A 21,137-nucleotide genomic window follows, 5' to 3' on the forward strand; every position below is an offset into this window, starting at 1 on the left:
ACCAGATTTTCTAAGTCATAGTAAAGTAGTATTTTCAATTTTAGTAGGATCCCCAATCACACCTACCGTCAAATTACCTTTGTTTATGAGATATTAAGCCGTTCTCGGACATTTCACTCACCCTGTATATTTACTGTATAATTGAATATTCATTTTTGTTGTATATTTTAAAGAAATAAACATTAGATTTGACTTGATTAGTACAGTATTGAAAAATAAGATACAAACGTAATAGTATATTTCGCACCTAGGGCCGAAAATGACACTTTTCCGGCTCGAAATCGGTTTTCAAGTCCGAGGCCGTAGGCCGAGGACTAGAAAAGATTGAGAGCCGGAAACACATTTTTGCCCGTGGTGCGAACGCTATTTTTCGCCACACATAAAAATAAAACAATATTTAAATATGAGAATAATTGTTTATTAGCCACTTCCGAAAGCAAAACTGAAAGTCATAGCTCTAGCAAATCTGAGGTAATCTGAAAATCAGGAAATTGTCCAAGTATTTTAATTTTTCATTCTGATTTGTCTAAATAACCTAAAAGATTATGTTCAATTATGTTTTAATGTGGGATTTTGAGTTTATACTTTTTATTCTTTCAAGTGACATTAAAATCATATAATTAAATCACTTATCGTATGACAACCTTCCTATTTAAAAAAAATATATAAAGTTACATTCAAAATGGCAGATCAGATTTTTTAAGTCATAGTAAAGTAGTATTTTCAATTTGAGTAGGATCCCCAATCACACCTACCGTCAAATTACCTTTGTTTATGAGATATTAAGCCGTTCTCGGACATTTCACTCACCCTGTATATTTACTGTATAATTGAATATTCATTTTTGTTGTATATTTTAAAGAAATAAACATTAGATTTGACTTGATTAGTACAGTATTGAAAAATAAGATACAAACGTAATAGTATATTTTGCACCTAGGGCCGAAAATGACACTTTTCCGGCTCGAAATCGGTTTTCAAGTCCGAGGCCGTAGGCCGAGGACTAGAAAAGATTGAGAGCCGGAAACACATTTTTGCCCGTGGTGCGAACGCTATTTTTCGCCACACATAAAAATAAAACAATATTTAAATATGAGAATAATTGTTTATTAGCCACTTCCGAAAGCAAAACTGAAAGTCATAGCTCTAGCAAATCTGAGGTAATCTGAAAATCAGGAAATTGTCCAAGTATTTTAATTTTTCATTCTGATTTGTCTAAATAACCTAAAAGATTATGTTCAATTATGTTTTAATGTGGGATGTTGAGTTTATACTTTTTTATTCTTTCAAGTGACAATAAGATGATATTATTATAAATATTTTGATTCTTGAATAATAAACACAAATAATAAAAAGTTTTTTGATCAGCTGTTTTAGCACACTTGAAATTTGGCCAATATGAATGTCAACGTTAACAATGCTTGTTGTCGTCGAATGTGGAAGTTTAGGTTAGAAGTTCTATCCTACTCTGAAAATCGAATTTGAATAGTTTATAATATAGGTATCTTATTTGTATTTCATTCATCCAAATAAAATGATAGAATCTTATTGCAAAATACTTTATTCAATTCTAGAAGCATAAACTGATTCCGTTTCATAAACTATTTTGTAAACACGTTCACATCAAATCAGAATCAGCTGACTTCAAGGTTATTTTACAGCCCTAGGGCCGTAAAAATTTTACCGGCCTGGTCAGAAAACAATCACTTTCGGCCTCCATATGATGCACGAAAACCACCAAGTTTTCATTACATCCAAGTGGGGCGAAAAAGAATATTAAATATTCGATAAATATTTGATTTGATTTGAATAATGTTGAGCAGCCGCAGTGTGTAAGGTTCGTTGTAATTCTTAATTCAATTTATTATTGCCATCATAGACCATCAAATATATCAGTTTTATTCTTTAATAAAAATTTTCAAGTCTTTTATTCTATTTTTTTTAAGCAGAGGTTCGAAACCGGTGGGTTGCAATCCAATCGCATTTGATCACGTCGCGGAGTGACTCTAGAAAATAAATTGGAATTCATTGAGTTTCCAGTAAAGACTTCATTGAAGTTCAGTTTCATTTTTAGAAGGTTTTTACAAACTATCATTTTGAAAACATTGCAATCGGTATTTTTCGTTTTTCTCGAATTCTACATTTCCATTTTATATTATTGAGTTTATTATCTAGATAAATGTGATAGAAAACCGTATAATATTTATAAAGAAGCAAACTACATCAAGGCTGTTCGGTACACTTTTTTATTATTTAAATTGGATAATCTTTTCCAATACAATAATTGTTGAGATCATTATAAGAGTGAGAAAAAGTGGCAACTGAAATTTTTAAGTAGTCTAATAAGGGAGTTATGGGTTGTTGAAGTGCTAACTTTCCAGATTACGTTTCCTTTCCAGTTCATAAACGGTTTCGACTATATTATTAGAACTTCTCTTGAAGATTCAAAAAATGTATCTTTCCAAACTAAAACATTAACATCCCCATATCGTTCATAAACAAGAAGAATTTTTGTAAATTCGATAACTTGTTTCTTTTGGCATTAATCGCGAAAAAACGCATATTAGAACAAAGCCAATGATATACTGAATGTATTAAAAAAAACCTCCAATGGAAAATTCGAAACCGTTCATGATCTGGAAAGAAAACGGAGTTTAGCACTTCAACCCAAACAACCCATAAATCGCTTATTAGACCACTTAAAAATTTTAGTTGCCACTTTTTCTCACTCTTATAACGATCTTAACAATTATATTGGAAAAGATTATCCAATTAAAAAAAAAAAAAAAATAATAAAATAAAAAGGTGTACCGAACAGACTAATTTATCATCAGATACACAAAACATTGAAATTTGGCAGAGACACGTTCAGTTGAATGTTTTAGGCCCGGTTTCCGAGCTCGGGATCTGGACTTACAGAGCCCAGGACTAAAATAAACCCTCGGATCTAAATCGTCTTTCAGTCAGGGATTCATCTTCTAAACTCCAGGATTTTCAAGTCCTAGACCTATTTTGAGTCCAGGACTTCAAGCAGTAAACTTGAGGGGAATTCCCAATATTTTGTTGTTGTAATATTAGCAATGGGAGAAAGCTGATAAATACGTGCCGATAGAAATGCGTTGCATTGTAATGTGCAAGCGCTTTTAACGTTTTTGTTTTTGTTCTCCGTGTCTATTATAGAAATTTATCGAATAATGCCTAATAATAATAATAATAATAATAATTATAGCATATTGCTACTGTATTTCTAAGCAAAACCTAACCTTTTCAAATGAAACATAAAGATTCAATTTCACGTTATAAAATAACCCTCGTCAGTAATTTTGGATCAAAAATATGAGTATTGAGTTGAGACTCGGAAGGAGATGAGAATCTAATTCAAGACTATAAGTCTGGACTTATAAGTCCTTCACTCATAAATTATAAACTATAGACTCTAACGTGATCTCTAAACTCCAGAGTCTAGTTAAGTCCTCGACTACGTTAACGCCCTGACTCGGAAAGCCAATTTTTTGACTCCAGCTAAATCCCGAGCTCGGAAACCAGCCCTTAATCTTCATAAAATTACGTCCGAAAAAGGTTTTTGTGAGAAGTTTGAAATGCCCACAAATTACTTCATGATTATAAGATTTTCTATTTATATTACTGAGCTGTTGTTCAATTGTTCAAATGTGGGAGAGATGTGTTAATGGGTCCCGAAAATGAATAAACATTGAAAGGGGGGGGGTCGCCAAAAATAGAAGTTTGGGAAACACAGTTTTATAAGACTTGGGATGAAACGGATGAGATCTGTTGTACTCGTACATATACAATTTACTATAGTGACATTCATGTTATAAGGTCAGCACCAGATCAACATTAGTTTGTTATCCTTGTCAGTCATTAGTTGCGGAGGCTATGCATTATATCACAATGGAATGGACTACTACCAGAATATTTAATCTCAATTATTATGAAAATTTATTGTGAATTATTTATGACGTGAAAAATCTAATTAATCTCAAGGTTTTCTTCTTAATAAATTGTTTTATTTTACATCATACTTTTTTATTTTATTTTTTATATATTCAACATTGACTGACAACTATTTTTATCTCATTTTTGGATTTGTAGGTTGGACTGTACCTTCCAAATTTACGTTGAATCCAAAAGTCGTACATGTAACATCTACACAACATGGAGAAGGCTCTACATTGGTAAAGTAGATTCAAGTCTGGTCTTGTAAACTTGACTTGAAGTTAGCAAAATAGAACTAACATTAATTCATTTAATACAAAACGTCAAGTCAAGTAAACTTGACCAATGTAAACGCCCCTCAACAGCCATCTACTATGGAAGGCGGTGTAAAAAGAAACGTGGCAATTATCATTTCAAATTTTCTATTATTTCGTGACCAATTCCATACTTCTATATCCAATTTCCATACTTCCTATCGCCCTAAATTTACTACCATTTCTATGACTTATTAATAACGTGAATGACACAACTGTATAGGTGAAAAGCTACCAACCTGTTCGCAAGTGCGCTTCTTGGAGACATTGTCGGCTTTGGCTGAGGCTTGCCGCTCGGGCTTGGGCGACATGTTGCGTGCGTTGCCGCCGGCCACCTTCAGGCGGCGCCTGTTGTCGGCTGCGGTTGCGGTTGCAGCTGCGGCGGACGCAGGCGGCCGATTCGAGCCCTCTAGCAGCCAATGGTGACGCTGCGCCTGCCATGAGTCTTGCAGCACCTAAATCACAATCGTAATCATTCTATTTCAGATCGTCATCTAACAAGGGCCAGGTCATTAACACTATCATTAGAAGTAAGTATTATCATAATTAATTGTGGTAGTGCCTTTCCTCAGATTAAGTATTTGTAAACGAGGTCATAAATAGAGAGATGGATCATTTTATTGCAACGACCTCTGAGTTCTTCAAATGCATTATATTAGAATATGGTACAATATGGATATTGATCAGCCCCCTGTGGGTTGGGGGAACTTCGAGTCGAACATCGTACGAGTTTGTGGGTGGAGAGACCAAACCTTACCACTGCTTAAAGAAGGGCGGCCATTTAGGCAAAACTTCTTGGGAGAGTGAGGCTTTTGACCCTGTGAAGTTCGGAGGGGCAAAAAAAAAAAACACAAGACATCAGAGATGGGTGAAGCTCCAGGCACAAATGTGGGTCAAGAGGCTGAGTCAAGGGTGGCCGAACACCCTAGAGGCAACTTGGCCACCCCTTCCTCAGCGGTAGGACCTTCAAAGAAGGCCAGGAGTGGAACTCACGTAGGTCACGAGGACTAATCAGTCTGAAGAGATGCCAAGCGACAAGCAATCAGGTGAAGAATGGGATGTTTGTGTAGGGAAAAAGTCCTGGTTCTTGTAAAGGACACAGTAGTGTCCAGTCAATATAGACATAAAAAAGGGGGTGTGCTTGCAATTTATATTGTGGTTCTGATTTTCTTAATATTTATTTGGGTACATAAGAGAATCCAGAACCAATTTCTTCATGCAAAATTTTCTTGTGCTAGATATAGAATGACCCAAAAACCTTGAATTTTCGGCTCATTTTCCAGTTTTCAGCTATTTCTGCCAAATATCGTAATCGGACGGAAAAATTGCTCTCGCATTTTTTTAGATTATAAAATTCTGAATAAAATGAGATCATTCGGAATTCTATATCTCCAATTAGTACTGAGTTATGACTTTTCAAAAATGAGTGAAATTTGTAGAAAAAAAATCAATTTTTATGAATTTTAGTTTTTGATCAACAATATCTTCCGATTGTTACCATTTAGATGTATAATTCAAATCCCTGTGGGTGTATTTTTGTGCTCTACAATCTGAGATCAGGCAGAGCGCTCTATCTCATATAGATTTCCAGGTACAGCTGACAACAATGCTCCTTGTATTGTGAAAAACACCTAATTTTCCGCTTCAACCATTATCACCAACTACATTGCCGTCACATTGATAATTCGCTCAATGACATAAGTTCATGAGATTATGTTCTATGAGAATCACCCGTTAGATGCACTTCATTTCAGTATTTCTTAGTGGAGAGGCGCGCTCAAGGACACCTCAAGGATCAAAATTTGTAACCGCGTATGCACCGCGTGGTAACCAGTTCACCGCTACATTCTCGTGCTAACTGACGCGTTCCCAACAACTTCTGACCGGATCATACGCGTATCATACGCGTATCATACGCGTATCATACGCGTACCATACGCGTAATGTACTGGCATAGACCGCTGTGATCCGGTGTAGTGGGCATAGTTGTTATTTTACGTGCCTGGCATGGTCTGACACGGTCCGTGTCTGATACGTTCTAGTGGGTTCGAACCTTTAATCTTCATAAAATTACGTCCGAAAAAGGTTTTTGTGAGAAGTTTGAAATGCCCACAAATTACTTCATGATTATAAGATTTTCTATTTATATTACTGAGCTGTTGTTCAATTGTTCAAATGTGGGAGAGATGTGTTAATGGGTCCCGAAATGAATAAACATTGAAAGGGGGGGGGGGTCGCAAAAATAGAAGTTTGGGAAACAAAGTTTTATAAGACTTGGGATGAAACGGATGAGATCTGTTGTACTCGTACACATACAATTTACTATAGTGAGATTCATGTTATAAGGTCAGCACCAGATCAACATTAGTTTGTTATCCTTGTCAGTCATTAGTTGCGGAGGCTTTGCATTATATCACAATGGAATGGACTACTACCAGAATATTTAATCTCAATTATTATGAAAATTTATTGTGAATTATTTATGACGTGAAAAATCTAATTAATCTCAAGGTTTTCTTCTTAATAAATTGTTTTATTTTACATCATACTTTTTTATTTTATTTTTTATATATTCACATTGACTGACAACTATTTTTATCTCATTTTTGGATTTGTAGGTTGGACTGTACCTTCCAAATTTACGTTGAATCCAAAAGTCGTACATGTAACATCTACACAACATGGAGAAGGCTCTACATTGGTAAAGTAGATTCAAGTCTGGTCTTGTAAACTTGACTTGAAGTTAGCAAAATAGAACTAACATTAATTCATTTAATACAAAACGTCAAGTCAAGTGAACTTGACCAATGTAAACGCCCCTCAACAGCCATCTACTATGGAAGGCGGTGTAAAAAGAAACGTGGCAATTATCATTTCAAATTTTCTATTATTTCGTGACCAATTCCATACTTCTATATCCAATTTCCATACTTCCTACCGCCCTAAATTTCCTACCATTTCTATGACTTATTAATAACGTGAATGACACAACTGTATAGGTGAAAAGCTACCAACCTGTTCGCAAGTGCGCTTCTTGGAGACATTGTCGGCTTTGGCTGAGGCTTGCCGCTCGGGCTTGGGCGACATGTTGCGTGCGTTGCCGCCGGCCACCTTCAGGCGGCGCCTGTTGTCGGCTGCGGTTGCGGTTGCAGCTGCGGCGGACGCAGGCGGCCGATTCGAGCCCTCTAGCAGCCAAATGGTGACGCTGCGCCTGCCATGAGTCTTGCAGCACCTAAATCACAATCGTAATCATTCTATTTCAGATCGTCATCTAACAAGGGCCAGGTCATTAACACTATCATTTAGAAGTAAAGTATTATCATAATTAATTGTGGTAGTGCCTTTCCTCAGATTAAGTATTTGTAAACGAGGTCATAAATAGAGAGATGGATCATTTTATTGCAACGACCTCTGAGTTCTTCAAATGCATTATATTAGAATATGGTACAATATGGATATTGATCAGCCCCCTGTGGGTTGGGGGAACTTTGAGTCGAACATCGTACGAGTTTGTGGGTGGAGAGACCAAACCTTAACACTGCTTAAAGAAGGGCGGCCATTTAGGCAAAACTTCTTGGGAGAGTGAGGCTTTTGACCCTGTGAAGTTTCGGAGGGGCAAAAAGAAAAAAACACAAGAGATCAGAGATGGGTGAAGCTCCAGGCACAAATGTGGGTCAAGAGGCTGAGTCAAGGGTGGCCGAACACCCTAGAGGCAACTTGGCCACCCCTTCCTCAGCGGTAGGACCTTCAAAGAAGGCCAGGAGTGGAACTCACGTAGGTCACGAGGACTAATCAGTCTGAAGAGACTGCCAAGCGACAAGCAATCAGGTGAAGAATGGGATGTTTGTGTAGGGAAAAAGTCCTGGTTCTTGTAAAGGACACAGTAGTGTCCAGTCAATATAGACATAAAAAAGGGGGTGTGCTTGCAATTTATATTGTGGTTCTGATTTTCTTATATATTATTTGGGTACATAAGAGAATTCCAGAACCAATTTCTTCATGCAAAATTTCCTTGTGCTAGATACAGAATGACCCAAAAACCTTGAATTTTCGGCTCATTTTCCAGTTTTCAGCTATTTCTGCCAAATATCGTAATCGGACGGAAAAATTTGCTCTCGCATTTTTTTAGATTATAAAATTCTGAATAAAATGAGATCATTCGGAATTCTATATCTCCAATTAGTACTGAGTTATGACTTTTCAAAAATGAGTGAAATTTGTAGAAAAAAATCAATTTTTATGAATTTTAGTTTTTGATCAACAATATCTTCCGATTGTTACCATTTAGATGTATAATTCAAAATCCCTCTGGGCGTATTTTTGTGCTCTACAATCTGAGATCAGGCAGAGCGCTCTATCTCATATAGATTTCCAGGTACATCTGACAACAATGCTCCTTGTATTGTGAAATACACCTAATTTTCAGCTTCAACCATCATCACCAACTACATTGCCGTCACATTGATAATTCGCTCAATGACATAAGTTCATGAGATTATGTTCTATGAGAATCACCCGTTAGATGCACTTCATTTCAGTATTTCTTAGTGGAGAGGCGCGCTCAAGGACACCTCAAGGATCAAAATTTTTAACACTTATAACTTATGACACAATGCTCAGATTTCATCGTACTACACTTCATTCTCATTAAGCTCATCAAGGCGGTCCAAAATCATGCATCGTAAGACAAATTCGGTCAAAAATTGGAAAATTTATTATTGAGTGTACTTAAGCCCATATTCCAATACAAAAAAAGGGCAAATTTCTTATTCAAAGCTGCATGTCTTGTGAAATACTTCTGATAAAATTTCCAAATCTAGTGAGGGTGTGCAAATTGTCCACCTCTACCCACTCCAATAAATAATACTTTCGATTCCAATACAATTCGAAAGTTACAGAAGATTTTTAAAATGGTGATTTCAGTTTTTACATTTTTTTCGTGATTTTACTGTTGATAAAGAGTTTCTAAAACGAGTCTGATACATCATAGAAACTCACGATTGATTCCCAATTGTAGATAAATTCATCCTCTACGAGCTCAGTTGCCTAAAGTCTATCATGAATTACTTTTCCCCTATCATAGAACTGCCAAAACCGTTAATATGAGCAAAATATCGACAATTTCCAGATTTTTTCAACAATCAAATCTCACTTTACGAACATATTTTTTCATGAATCTTTTACAGCAGATGAAGAGAAAATTCTATTTTACATTTCAAGATCAAGTAATAATTTTTTCCTACAGTCACCTTGAAAAGTGACCATTCCTGCACTGATTACAGAACGCAAAGAATCACTTTTCCGCTCTAGTGCGCAAAGTATTACTTTGCGTACTCTTAATACTTTGCGCATTATCTTGCAGCAATCCCAATCAGCTGTTGACATTGTTGGCGTGTATTTTGAATGCGAATTTGTTCTATCTTTATTTTTTCTGATTTTCAAATAAATAAAAATGAAAAATCATTAAATTATAAATTTTGAATATTATTAGTTATTCATTATTTCAAATAATTTTTTTCCATTCATAAATTGATTGGCTGAAAAATTATTTAGAAATTAAGATTTACTCAAAATTATTCAAATTAATTGGATTAATTCAATTTTCAATTTGAATAAATTATTGATTATTAATTTTCAATTGGATTATCAAGTTTAAAATAAATAGAAGTTGTTATTAATAACAAAATTATACAGACAAACATTTGATGGATTTCAGCCATCATTTTACCCATAATCAACCACTTCTCATATTCAATGGTAACTGTAGGAAAAATGTAATGTGAAATACGTGTGCAAAGTTCCTCTGCTGCACTCAAGAAACCATTCCGCCCTCGCCTACGGCTCGTGCGTAAACGTTTCTTTCGGTGCAGCAAACTGTCACTTTGCGCACTAGTTGCACAAATAACTATTATGATAAGGGGTTACCGAGATACATAGCTTTGAATATAGAAATTTTGTGTATTGGAATATGGGCTTATATGTACCTTCAACAATAAATTTTCAAATTTTGATCCTTGAGGTGTCCTTAAGCGCACCTCTCCACTAGGAAATACTGAAATGAAGTGCATCTAACGGTTGATTCTCATAGAACATAATCTCATGAACTTATGTTATTGTGCGAAATATCAATGAGACGGCAATGTAGTTGGTGATGATGGTTGAAGCTGAAAATTAGGTTATTTCACAATACAAGGAGCATTGTTGTCAGATGTACCTGGAAATCTATATGAGATAGAGCGCTCTGCCTGATCTCAGATTGTAGAGCACAAAAATACGCCCAGAGGGATTTTGAATTATACATCTAAATGGTCACAATCGGAAGATATGTTGATCAAAAACTAAAATTCATAAAAAGTTATTTTTCTCTACAAATTTTACTCATTTTTGAAAAGTCACAACTCAGTACTAATTGGAGATATAGAGTTCCGAATGATCTCATTTTATTCAGAATTTTATAATCTAAAAAAAAATGCGAGAGCAAATTTTCTGTCCGATTACGATATTTGGCAGAAATAGCTGAAAACTGGAAAATGAGCCGAAAATACGAGGTTTTTGGGCCACTCTGTATCTAGCACAAGGAAATTTTGCATGAAGAAATTGGTTCTAGACTTCTCTTAAGTACCCAAATAATATATAAGAAAATCAGAACTACAATATAAATTGCATGCACCAATGTATATAGTGACTGGACTAAAGGTATTGATTGGTTTGCCTAACTAACATACTACTTGGGAACACAATAAGCTTCGGTTTACGTGGTGGTTCTTTGAACCTTTGGATCCTTGAATCCGTCCGTCCCTTCAATAACAATAATAATATTGATCAAGTTATTGTGTCCTAGTTTGTATCTCAAGTCACTCATATACTATGTCTAGCTTCGGAGTGTTAATCAAACATTGAAAGTATCTAAAGTATGGTTAACAATTGAATAAAAAAACATCAAAGCCAAATAAATGAATGCATAATATGTTCAGAGATCAATAAACTGGTTGAATTAAAATGAAACACTCAAATATTGCATAGCAAAATTTGCCAGTGATGCCATTACTACTTAAAATATATTATTGATTTTTTATCTTTTTTATTTTTAGTTAATACAGCATTTTCTGATATTGATATTCATTCATCAATTATAATTTCTTTGTAATTCAATTTATTGATCTGTAATCGTGTTTTAATGGCAGATGAATGAATTTGATTACATACAATTACTAGGGCTTCTTTTATGTGAAAGTTTAATTACATAATCACTAGTACCTTTATTTTTGTTTTCTTTTAGATATGATTGGCCGAAGCTAATCGTTTCTAAATAAAAACAAAAATAAGGGTACTAGTGATTATACCGGGTGTTTCAAAAAGAATGCCCCAATTTTTAACAGTTATTTATTTTAAAAAATTGTGCACACAAACAAATTTCACACCATATTAATCACAGAAGTATCAAGTTTATGATGATGTATTATAAGTGGTCTATGTGCCCTCCTTTTGAGGCTCGGACGACATCTAGACGGTAGCCAAATTCACCCCAGACTGTTCGCAAGATGTCTTCCCGGACTGTAGCTACTGCATCAGTTATCCTGGTTCTTAACATATCAAGTGCTAAGGGAGGAACATAAAAATGATCTTCAACGTTGATCCTTCCTTAGCGCTTGAGATGCTTAGGAAATTGAGCAGCTAAAAACCAGGATAACTGATGCAGTAGCTACAGTCCGGGAAGACATCTTGCGAACAGTCTGGAATGAATTTAGCTATACCGTCTAGATGTCGTCCGAGCCTCAAAAGAAGGACACATAGAACACTTATAATACATCATCATAAACTTGATACTTCTGTGAGTAATTTGATGTAAAATTGGCTTGTGTGCACCATTTTTTGAAATCAATATAACTGTTTAAATTTGGGACATTCTTTTTGAAACACTCACAGTATGTATTTAAACTTTCATATAAAAGAAGCACTTTAATATAAAAATCCCTTTATATAAAAGCCCGTTTTAACTGCCTTTATAGGTAGTTTCAATTAGCCCTATGAATTTGAGCAGAGTAGTCATATACTTTAAATGTTTTAGATCTAAATCAAACTATCATTTGATTGACGATGCACTTAACTTGAATGAAACCACGGAAACACAAACTCTACTGTACTACCCAATTCCAAACTGATAGAACCATATTAAAAATTCTTGAAGCTAGAGCGGAAGCTGTTCATATGATAACATTTCGACTCCCACGAGACCGGGAATCGGTAAGTGTGAAAACGGCCATTGGGTGATTGGCAAATCAACCGACAAGTCAGCCAATTGGACCAGAGTCTGGAAGACTTGTCGTCGGAAAATCGTTAGAATAGGATGGTTTGGCTATTTGAAGAGGTGGCAAAGTTCGGATAGTCATGTCGACTCTAGGACGACCAATCGGTGTGTGTGAAACGGCACTTGAAGCGCGTTGCCTAATAGCATACCTTGCTAGCTGCAGCACCCTCGTCTGAGCTGAGCATTTGCTGGACCTTCTGCACGGCGGTGTAGACGGTGACGGGGCTAACCAGGCCAAAGTCGAACAGGTTGCACATGTGCAGCACGAAGTTGCGGTACAGGTTCTTGGTCAGCAGCTGGTCGCCGCGCTCCTGCAGGAACATCGAGCTGGCCAAAGGGATCTGGCAGTCGCCCACGAATCTGCCCACACAAAAATCAACCCATTGAACATCTTTCAACTAATGTTAACTAAGCATAATGTGAATGTGAACTATAGAGATGTCCACGTTATAATGGCAGTAATCGATTGACATTGGTGTTGCCATCCTTGTCTATCATTCAACAAAGCAGATAGCGCTTTCCTCCGTAACGTTGCCAGATCGTTTTTCAACAATGAAGAAATATAATTGATTAACGGAATATAAAATCTCATGAGAATTTATTATTAAATCATTAAACAATATATTTTCTTGACGAATGAAGTATAATTGAACATTGCCGCCGTGCAACCAAATTCATCCAATTGATTTGATAGCTTTCACCCATCATCTATGGAAAGTCATCGGTTCCAATATGTGCTAAAATCTTGATAAATCATGAATGGATTTAATGCCTGTTGAGGCCATTTGAATTGTATTCATTCGCTCATTGACTGCTAGATGGCAGGAGAGCTTTTATAATTTTATAATATCTATTACTCATCAATTTATCGTTCCAGGCACTGGAAAGTTTGCGAGTCAGTGTGGATTTAGCTTTCGTACAGCTATGTACTCGCTCTCGTGGCTTTAAGATTAAGGAAATTCGGCCTATACATTTATTCGTGAACATAAATATTGTATTTTCGTTCTACGTGAAAAGTTATTCACGTTTCGTATTAGTGAAAAGTGAATGCCAGAACTCAGTTTTTAGTTTTTTTTTTATCAATAGTCAAGTCATAGTGTTATATATATCCAGACAGTAAACTTCATCTCAGAACGGTAAAAAAGCAAGGAACCAACTTTAATAATCGCACTTTCGGTTTGCATAATTTCACCTATCTTTTCCTCTCATCTATCCTATCCAACTGTCCACCTTTTACCTCAAATAGAAGTAGGCAAACAATTCGATTCGCGACATGTTGGATTTGGGATTTGGTGAGTACATTTTCTGATTTTCTATGTTCTATGTATGTGGGTTTCCTGAATGGATATATTATTCAACTCAAGATTTGATTCGTTTTATACAGCCCACTTCAGAGCATTTGAAACTTTTAGTATGAAATATAAAACTTTGAGCAATTTACACAAAAATTGATACTTTACTGAACAAAACCATATGACACTTAAACATAGAATCTTACAAGCTAAAATACTTATCTATTCATATTTGGCTCATTCATTGGCTACAGGCTTTCAAAATTACACAAAAAATTCAACACAAATTTAGAACACAATAAAATTATTCAGATCTCAATTAAAACATTTTAAATTTCAAATTTATAGAAAAATTTCAAGAGAGCTAAAAACACTTCTAGAATAGTCCAGGCGCTGGTTTACATTTAGCATACATGAGAGAGGCAGAGAATTTGACTTCGGATTATTGTTAGGGGGTCTTTAGTGTATATGAAAACTCGATGTCGTCACGTCCCAGGGTGGTCGACAGCTTGGGGGGAGGGGGGTAAGTTGTAAAAAACGCGCGCTTATAAAATCGCCTGTCCTGCAGTTACTATTCATAGTACAGCTTTTAATTTTTTCTCAATATTATGTACACATAGCTGGCTTTCAATGTGGTCCTCTACATTTTTGCGATAAACTGCATAGTTTTTCCGTAAAAAAATAAAATATCTCGAAAAATGTATTTTTTTATTATGGACTTTTTGTTATTTCTCGAATATTGAAGTCATTAGCCGACTTAGAGGAAAAGGCTCCCAATAAACGTTGTAGGCCGTTTCTTCCTGAATCCAATGATATATATAGTTTGGGGGTTACGATCATAGATGCGGCGTTGGGAGGGGGATAAGTAGCACTGTTACGCTGCGGCGCGGTCCTCCCCCATGATTAATGCGCGTAATGGCCTGTCTATCGCATCGCTCCTACTAGTCTGTGCATTCAAATTATGTATTTCAGGAACGCTATCTTATGTATTTTCGGTCGCTGAACACGATTTTTCAACTCTCAAGTCTCAATAATTGATCATTTTCATCATAATATACTAATTATGGTCAAAATTACAAACTTCATCTCATTATCATTATTTATGATTACATTGTAATGATAAACCATCTTGTTAGGAATCCTATATGTGTTTCTCAGTCGATAAAAAACTGATATTCCATTAAGAGAGAATAATTATTCGATTTAGTTCAATGATCACTTTGGAATTGCGAAAGTCAAGTAATGGAGTAAGTTAAACAAATAATATAGGCTACCCCATATAGAGCACCGTGTAACAGGAGTAAAATATTTTCGTAATATAAATTTACAGTTGAAGCACAAATAATGCCAATTACTCCCATGTGATATGACTAAATATTTTATTACAAAGGAAATACAACTCTAATGCTGCGTTTACACCAAAGTTATTAACGAGATGTTAATATAACTTAATCTTTATAGATTCTATGAGATTGAACTTAACTTATCATACACATGATGGACATACGTGTTTGCCAAGTTCCGTTCAATCTAATAGAATCTATAAAGATTAAGTTAACATTTTGTTAATAACTTTGTTGTAAACGCAGCTTCATCAACTGATTTCTGTAACTTATATCTACGAATAGATACTTTTCATCTGGCTGAGTTTGACTGATTGTCTTGGGGTGGTACTTGAACGAAAGTGGAATGGGAGATATCTTTGTTGAATTTGAAATATTTGGAGAGAATACTGTTGGAAATCTATTGAGGGGAGATCAGTATAATTAAGGTGTGAGAGCAAGCAATCAGTTCAATGAAACAACTACAAGGACTCATGAACGGTTCAAATATGAGAGATTGTCAAAGTATATTTGAAAGAAGTCAGAAGCTATTTGTGGAGTTTTTTTAGAATCACAATGCAAAATCAATAACTACTTTGAAATTTATGACTGATTATTGTAACATAGTTTAAATTATCTTAAATTGTATTCATGCTCATAAGGAAGGACTCTGGTATTGCACATAGAAACTGTACGAGAAAAGATCCCATACTTTTTTCATTCAATCACACAAACTATGTTATGGAGACTGTGTTATATCTAGAAAATATAAAAAAAATACTCATAGAAGTAGAAAATAATTTCCAAACAGGAAACATTAACTCTATACAGTCAATACATTGACTCTCTGTCAAATGAAACCTTGAAAATTTAATAAATGTGACAACCGATCATGCTTTGGAGCAAACCCTCATTCGATCATCCAAAACTGAGTGATTGGAATAGCTAGTTCTTCAAAGGCTTTCCTAAAATGACTGCTACTATATAAATAAATCTTCCATCAAAGATATTCTGTTCAAGTATGTTGACATCATTATGGATATCACTGGAGATTGTGAAGAAAGTCATCGAATGAAGTAAAACAAGAATAATGAGAGATGAGAATGATTTCCAGAAGCATAACCTTCTCAAGAGAACATAACATTTTTCTTCAAGACTCTGATGGACAACAGAATCTGCATAATGTTATCAATGGTCTGGAAGCAAGTGAAGAAGTGTGTGATTCTCTTTTGAACGTATAGAAAGAAATAGTTATTCGGTCTCCAACGATTTTTATCTGAACATAGTTGTGGCAAATTGTAAAAGTGTATTCTCACCTATAAAAAGAAACAGAGTTCTTTCATTCTCCACGATGCAATCAAACAAAAATCCTAGTCTTAGTTGACATATTATATTATTCTAGAACAAAAAGATCTGATCTCAGTATCTTTACTAGGCTATTAAAGATAATTCAGCATTGAAGTTTTAGTGCAGCATGCATTTCTACAATAACCGCAATCTCTGTCAACATCTGATGGATATTTAAAAAAAAAACTCTTAATCTCACTTGGCCCATGAAATTGTAAGTGAAACTAGTTGTGGATTTGACTAAATCCCTAAATATCGTTGACAAATTCGCATAATGATGACATGGCTCTCCTGAATTCAACTACTACTTCACTTTTCAAAACTTCAATACGCTGCAAGATTATGGAAACTTTGTGATGAGAAGAGTTATGAAAATTCTCAATAAAGATGGAGTGATACAGGTGGACATAGCTTTTCATGTCTATGGTCTTAAATCAAACAAAGGTAGTGAACATATTAGAAGCAGCAGAGTAAAAGAATCACTCCAATAATATGCTCTCCAAACCATCGAGACTTGATTTCTAAATCTGTGGCAGAGATTTATTAATGTGAAATGCAAGAATCTATAAAGGAATAATCCATACGTTAGCTACGTGCAGGAATACATACATTCATTCATTCATTTGTGGATGAAATTACAAATCATATAAATATGTTTGGGAAAGAATAACAGGCATGGCAAACTATTCGAATCCCAAATTTTGATACTGAATAACTTGTCACCATTTAAAAACAGTCTGAACGGGAATACCATAATGGATGAATCAATCAAAAGTTAGTGAAATATCATTATAATAATACTGTTAGAAATATGAATATTTAAATTTTCATTTCATTTTGATTTGATACATATCTATTATTATATTGGATATGATTTCTCAAAAGTTCACGACAAACTGAAGATTCACGAAAGATTAACATTTTCATACTAAACATAATCATTATGATAATGAATGAATGATGAATTCCATTTCCACCATGAAGAACTAAGAAATTCCACAAATATTTCTTGGAAATTAACTGACCACTATATCAAGTAAGCGTGGCCAGTGTGCAATTATAATAATATAATTTAGCCTGCAGTGCATCACAATAAATTAATTTGAGATACAAACAATAGAACATAAAACACATATAAATATTATCATTATTCTATCCTAATATATTTCTTGAAACCCAAGTTTCGTTTATTTCAAACGGTCATTTCTTAGTTTCCTTGCAGAATGAGATGAAGTTTGTAATTTTGACCATAATTAGTATATTATGATGAAAATTATCAATTATTGAGACTTGAGAGTTGAAAAATCGTGTTCAGCGACCGAAAATACATAAGATAGCGTTCCTGAAATACATAATTTGAATGCACAGACTAGTAGGAGCGATGCGATAGACAGGCCATTACGCGCATTAATCATGGGGGAGGACCGCACCGCAGCGTAACAGTGCTACTTATCCCCCTCCCAACGCCGCATCTATGATCGTAACCCCCAAACTATATATATCATTGGATTCAGGAAGAAACGGCCTACAACGTTTGTTGGGAGCCTTTTCCTCTAAGTCGGCTAATGACTTCAATATTCGAGAAATAACAAAAAGTCCATAATAAAAAAATACATTTTTCGAGATATTTTATTTTTTTACTGAAAAACTATGCAGTTTATCGCAAAAATGTAGAGGACCACATTGAAAGCCAGCTATGTGTACATAATATTGAGAAAAAATTAAAAGCTGTACTATGAATAGTAACTGCAGGACAGGCGATTTTATAAGCGCGCGTTTTTTACAACTTACCCCCCTCCCCCCCAAGCTGTTGACCACCCTGGGACGTGACGACATCGAGTTTTCATATACACTAAAGACCCCCTAACAATAATCCGAAGTCAAATTCTCTGCCTCAATGTATGTATGCTCAATGTAAGCCAGCGCCTGGACTAAGAAGCCAGCAGCCATCTTTTCATGAGAGAGAAAAGAAGCCTTTCCGGTGAAGCCGAGACACGTCATCATTGCCAACCTCCAAAATTATAAATTTGCAACTATTACAATTTATTATTCTCTCAATAAAACTTTATTTTTAAACTATTTGAACTTTTTATTTAACCTTTATATTATTTGGAATTAATGTGTTTATTTAGAAAGAGAACTTGGTCAAAGTGAGTTAGTTGTTCAACTGTTCAACATTTGAGTAGCTGATCAATTTCCGGTGAAAAGTTGAGTCCGCATATCGATTACACCGATATTTGCTATCAAGTTTTATTAATATTAAATATTGAATTGAAGATTCGATTTTAATCGAGAAAATGTAATATTACAATATTTTCAACAACAATGAACAGTTAATATTTCAATATCAGGGCACCGAGCTCCGCTCTGGAGTACAAAAGCAAACAAAATGTATTACAAAAGAAAAAATTATAATAAATTTATAGTTCATACAAGAAGGTTCTATCTGATCACAGTGGATTGAGATTAATTCCCAGAGGAATGCAAAAATTTCTCTCACAAAAGCATGTTAAATTTTAATCCAAATCAGAGAAGACCATTTCAATAAGATAGCTTATCAGATTGGTTCTACTGGAATTAATCAGGATTAAAATTTAACCGGCTCTTGTACAACCGGCACTAAGTACCTGATTGAATGATTACAAAAGTACTGAGTCATTTTGTCTCAGTTCCAACACATGCACTCGCTCACTCACTTCCATCATCAAAAGACGACGAAATTATTAGCTGTTTTTCAAAGGATGAATAAATCCTTTTAATGTCCTTCAGCGAGTTTTCCCAGGGATGAGACCTAGAGAAATCGAAACCTACTATGTCCTGAATTTCGTGAGAATCGTTAGAGCCGTTTTCGAGATCCGGTGAAATACAAACATATAAACATCTAAACAGAAATTGCTCGTTTAATAGTATAGGATCAGATATATATTACTGGTATCAACCATCCTCTATAGAAGGCAGAGAATCGGCAAAGTTGATCAATAACAACTCTGTTGACGCAATTCATGTGCATATAATGTAATTGGCAGCAATTTATTAGGTACTTATTAACGAAATAAAGGGATGAGTGTTTTTGGGGACTAAGGCACTACTCAAACGACTCAAATCGCGAACAGAGTCCATATGTCAGCACTACAACCTGTGTTAAGTCAACTATATTTAAATTAAAAAATGGCGTAGAAATGTTTAGTAATAGTAGCATATTGTTAAAAGCTTAAATCCAACCCCAATCCTTTCACTAAGCTGACTAATTTTCAATTGAATTCTCTATAACCCTATAGTGAGGTCCACGTTATAATGGCAGTGTTTGATTAGCAAAGGTTGCTAACAAGCTATGCTTGTCTATCACTTAACAAAGCGGATAGTGCTATCTTTTTCTTTCTTTGCTCTATTGCCAGATCGTCTTTTAACAATGTAGAATTAATATAATTAATTAACAAAATATTTTATCTTAGTTATGGAAATTCATTATGAAATTATTGATAAATATAATTTCTTGCTTAATAAAATATAATTAATTATTTTAAACGAGAATTAACAGTTAATATTACATCAATAAACCTCTATCAGCTACCGACTATAGAAGGCATTGACAAGAGTTAGACAGAGGATCAGCAACGTTTTTCTCCTATCTTTCTCCACTGCCATTATAACGTGGACCTCACTACCGGATGATTACAAATGAAATAGACAACTTCAATAGCCTGTACAAAATTAAACTGGTGTATTTCAACATAGTAAGTGATATAGGTTTGTAGGGAATTTCTTAAAGTTTATGTTGGTAGAACTGTTGCTGGCTATTGTTGGCTGCTCCGTGTTACAACAGCCAGTTTAGTTTAGCAATATGGCCGCTACTCAAGTGGAGAAAGCTTATTGTGTTCTTGAATTAGCCAAAACAAACTCTGTTACTGTTGTGCAGCGTCATTTCAGAACAAAATACGGTAAACCACCACCAACAAGGCAATCAATTTATGACTGGTATGAACGTTTTGAAAGCAGTGGATGTGTGTGTAAGAAGAAGAGTACTGGAAGACCTTCTGTTACAGAAGAAAAAATTGATAGTGTTCGTGATGTTTTTGTACGAAGTCCAGGAAAATCGACTAGATCAGCGAGTTTAGAATTGCAAATTCCTCAACCTACTGTGTGGAAAATTCTGCGGAAACGTTTGAAAATGACACCTTATAAATTGCAGTTAGTACAAAGTTTAAATGACAATGATAAAGTTGTACGTAAAAATTTTTGTCAAGAGATGCAACATTGTCTTGAAAATGACGACACATTGTTTAATCGCCTAATTTTCAGTGATGAATGCACTTTTCACATTAGTGGAAAAGTTAACAGACATAATGTACGAGTATGGGGAACAGAAAACCCAAGAGAGACTGTACAGCATATACGCGATTCTCCTAAAGTGAACGTGTTTTGCGCTTTATCTTGTGAAAAGGTTTACGGGCCTTTCTTCTTCCAAGAACCATCAGTAACCGGAAGAATTTATCTGGACATGTTAACCGAATGGTTAATGCCTCAACTCCATGAAGATAGTTGTAACTTCATTTTTGTACAAGATGGAGCTCCGCCTCACTGGTACTCAGACGTCAGA

At 35.0% G+C, this 21,137-nt stretch overlaps 1 protein-coding gene across 1 annotated transcript in view; it reads right to left on the reverse strand.

The window, feature by feature from the left end:
• Positions 1–21,137, reverse strand: part of LOC111048397 (polycomb protein suz12-B) — a 106,068-nt gene that overhangs the window by 12,456 nt on the left and 72,475 nt on the right. The window contains exons 12-13 of the mRNA XM_039429507.1: positions 12,729–12,939; positions 4,511–4,726 (exon numbers count right to left, since the gene is read on the reverse strand). Coding sequence (XP_039285441.1) covers positions 4,511–4,726; positions 12,729–12,939 — 427 coding nt within the window. The remainder of the gene's footprint in view (positions 1–4,510; positions 4,727–12,728; positions 12,940–21,137) is intronic.

Source organism: Nilaparvata lugens, chromosome 5 (genome assembly GCF_014356525.2).
Source record: "Nilaparvata lugens isolate BPH chromosome 5, ASM1435652v1, whole genome shotgun sequence".
Classification (NCBI taxonomy): domain Eukaryota; kingdom Metazoa; phylum Arthropoda; class Insecta; order Hemiptera; family Delphacidae; genus Nilaparvata; species Nilaparvata lugens.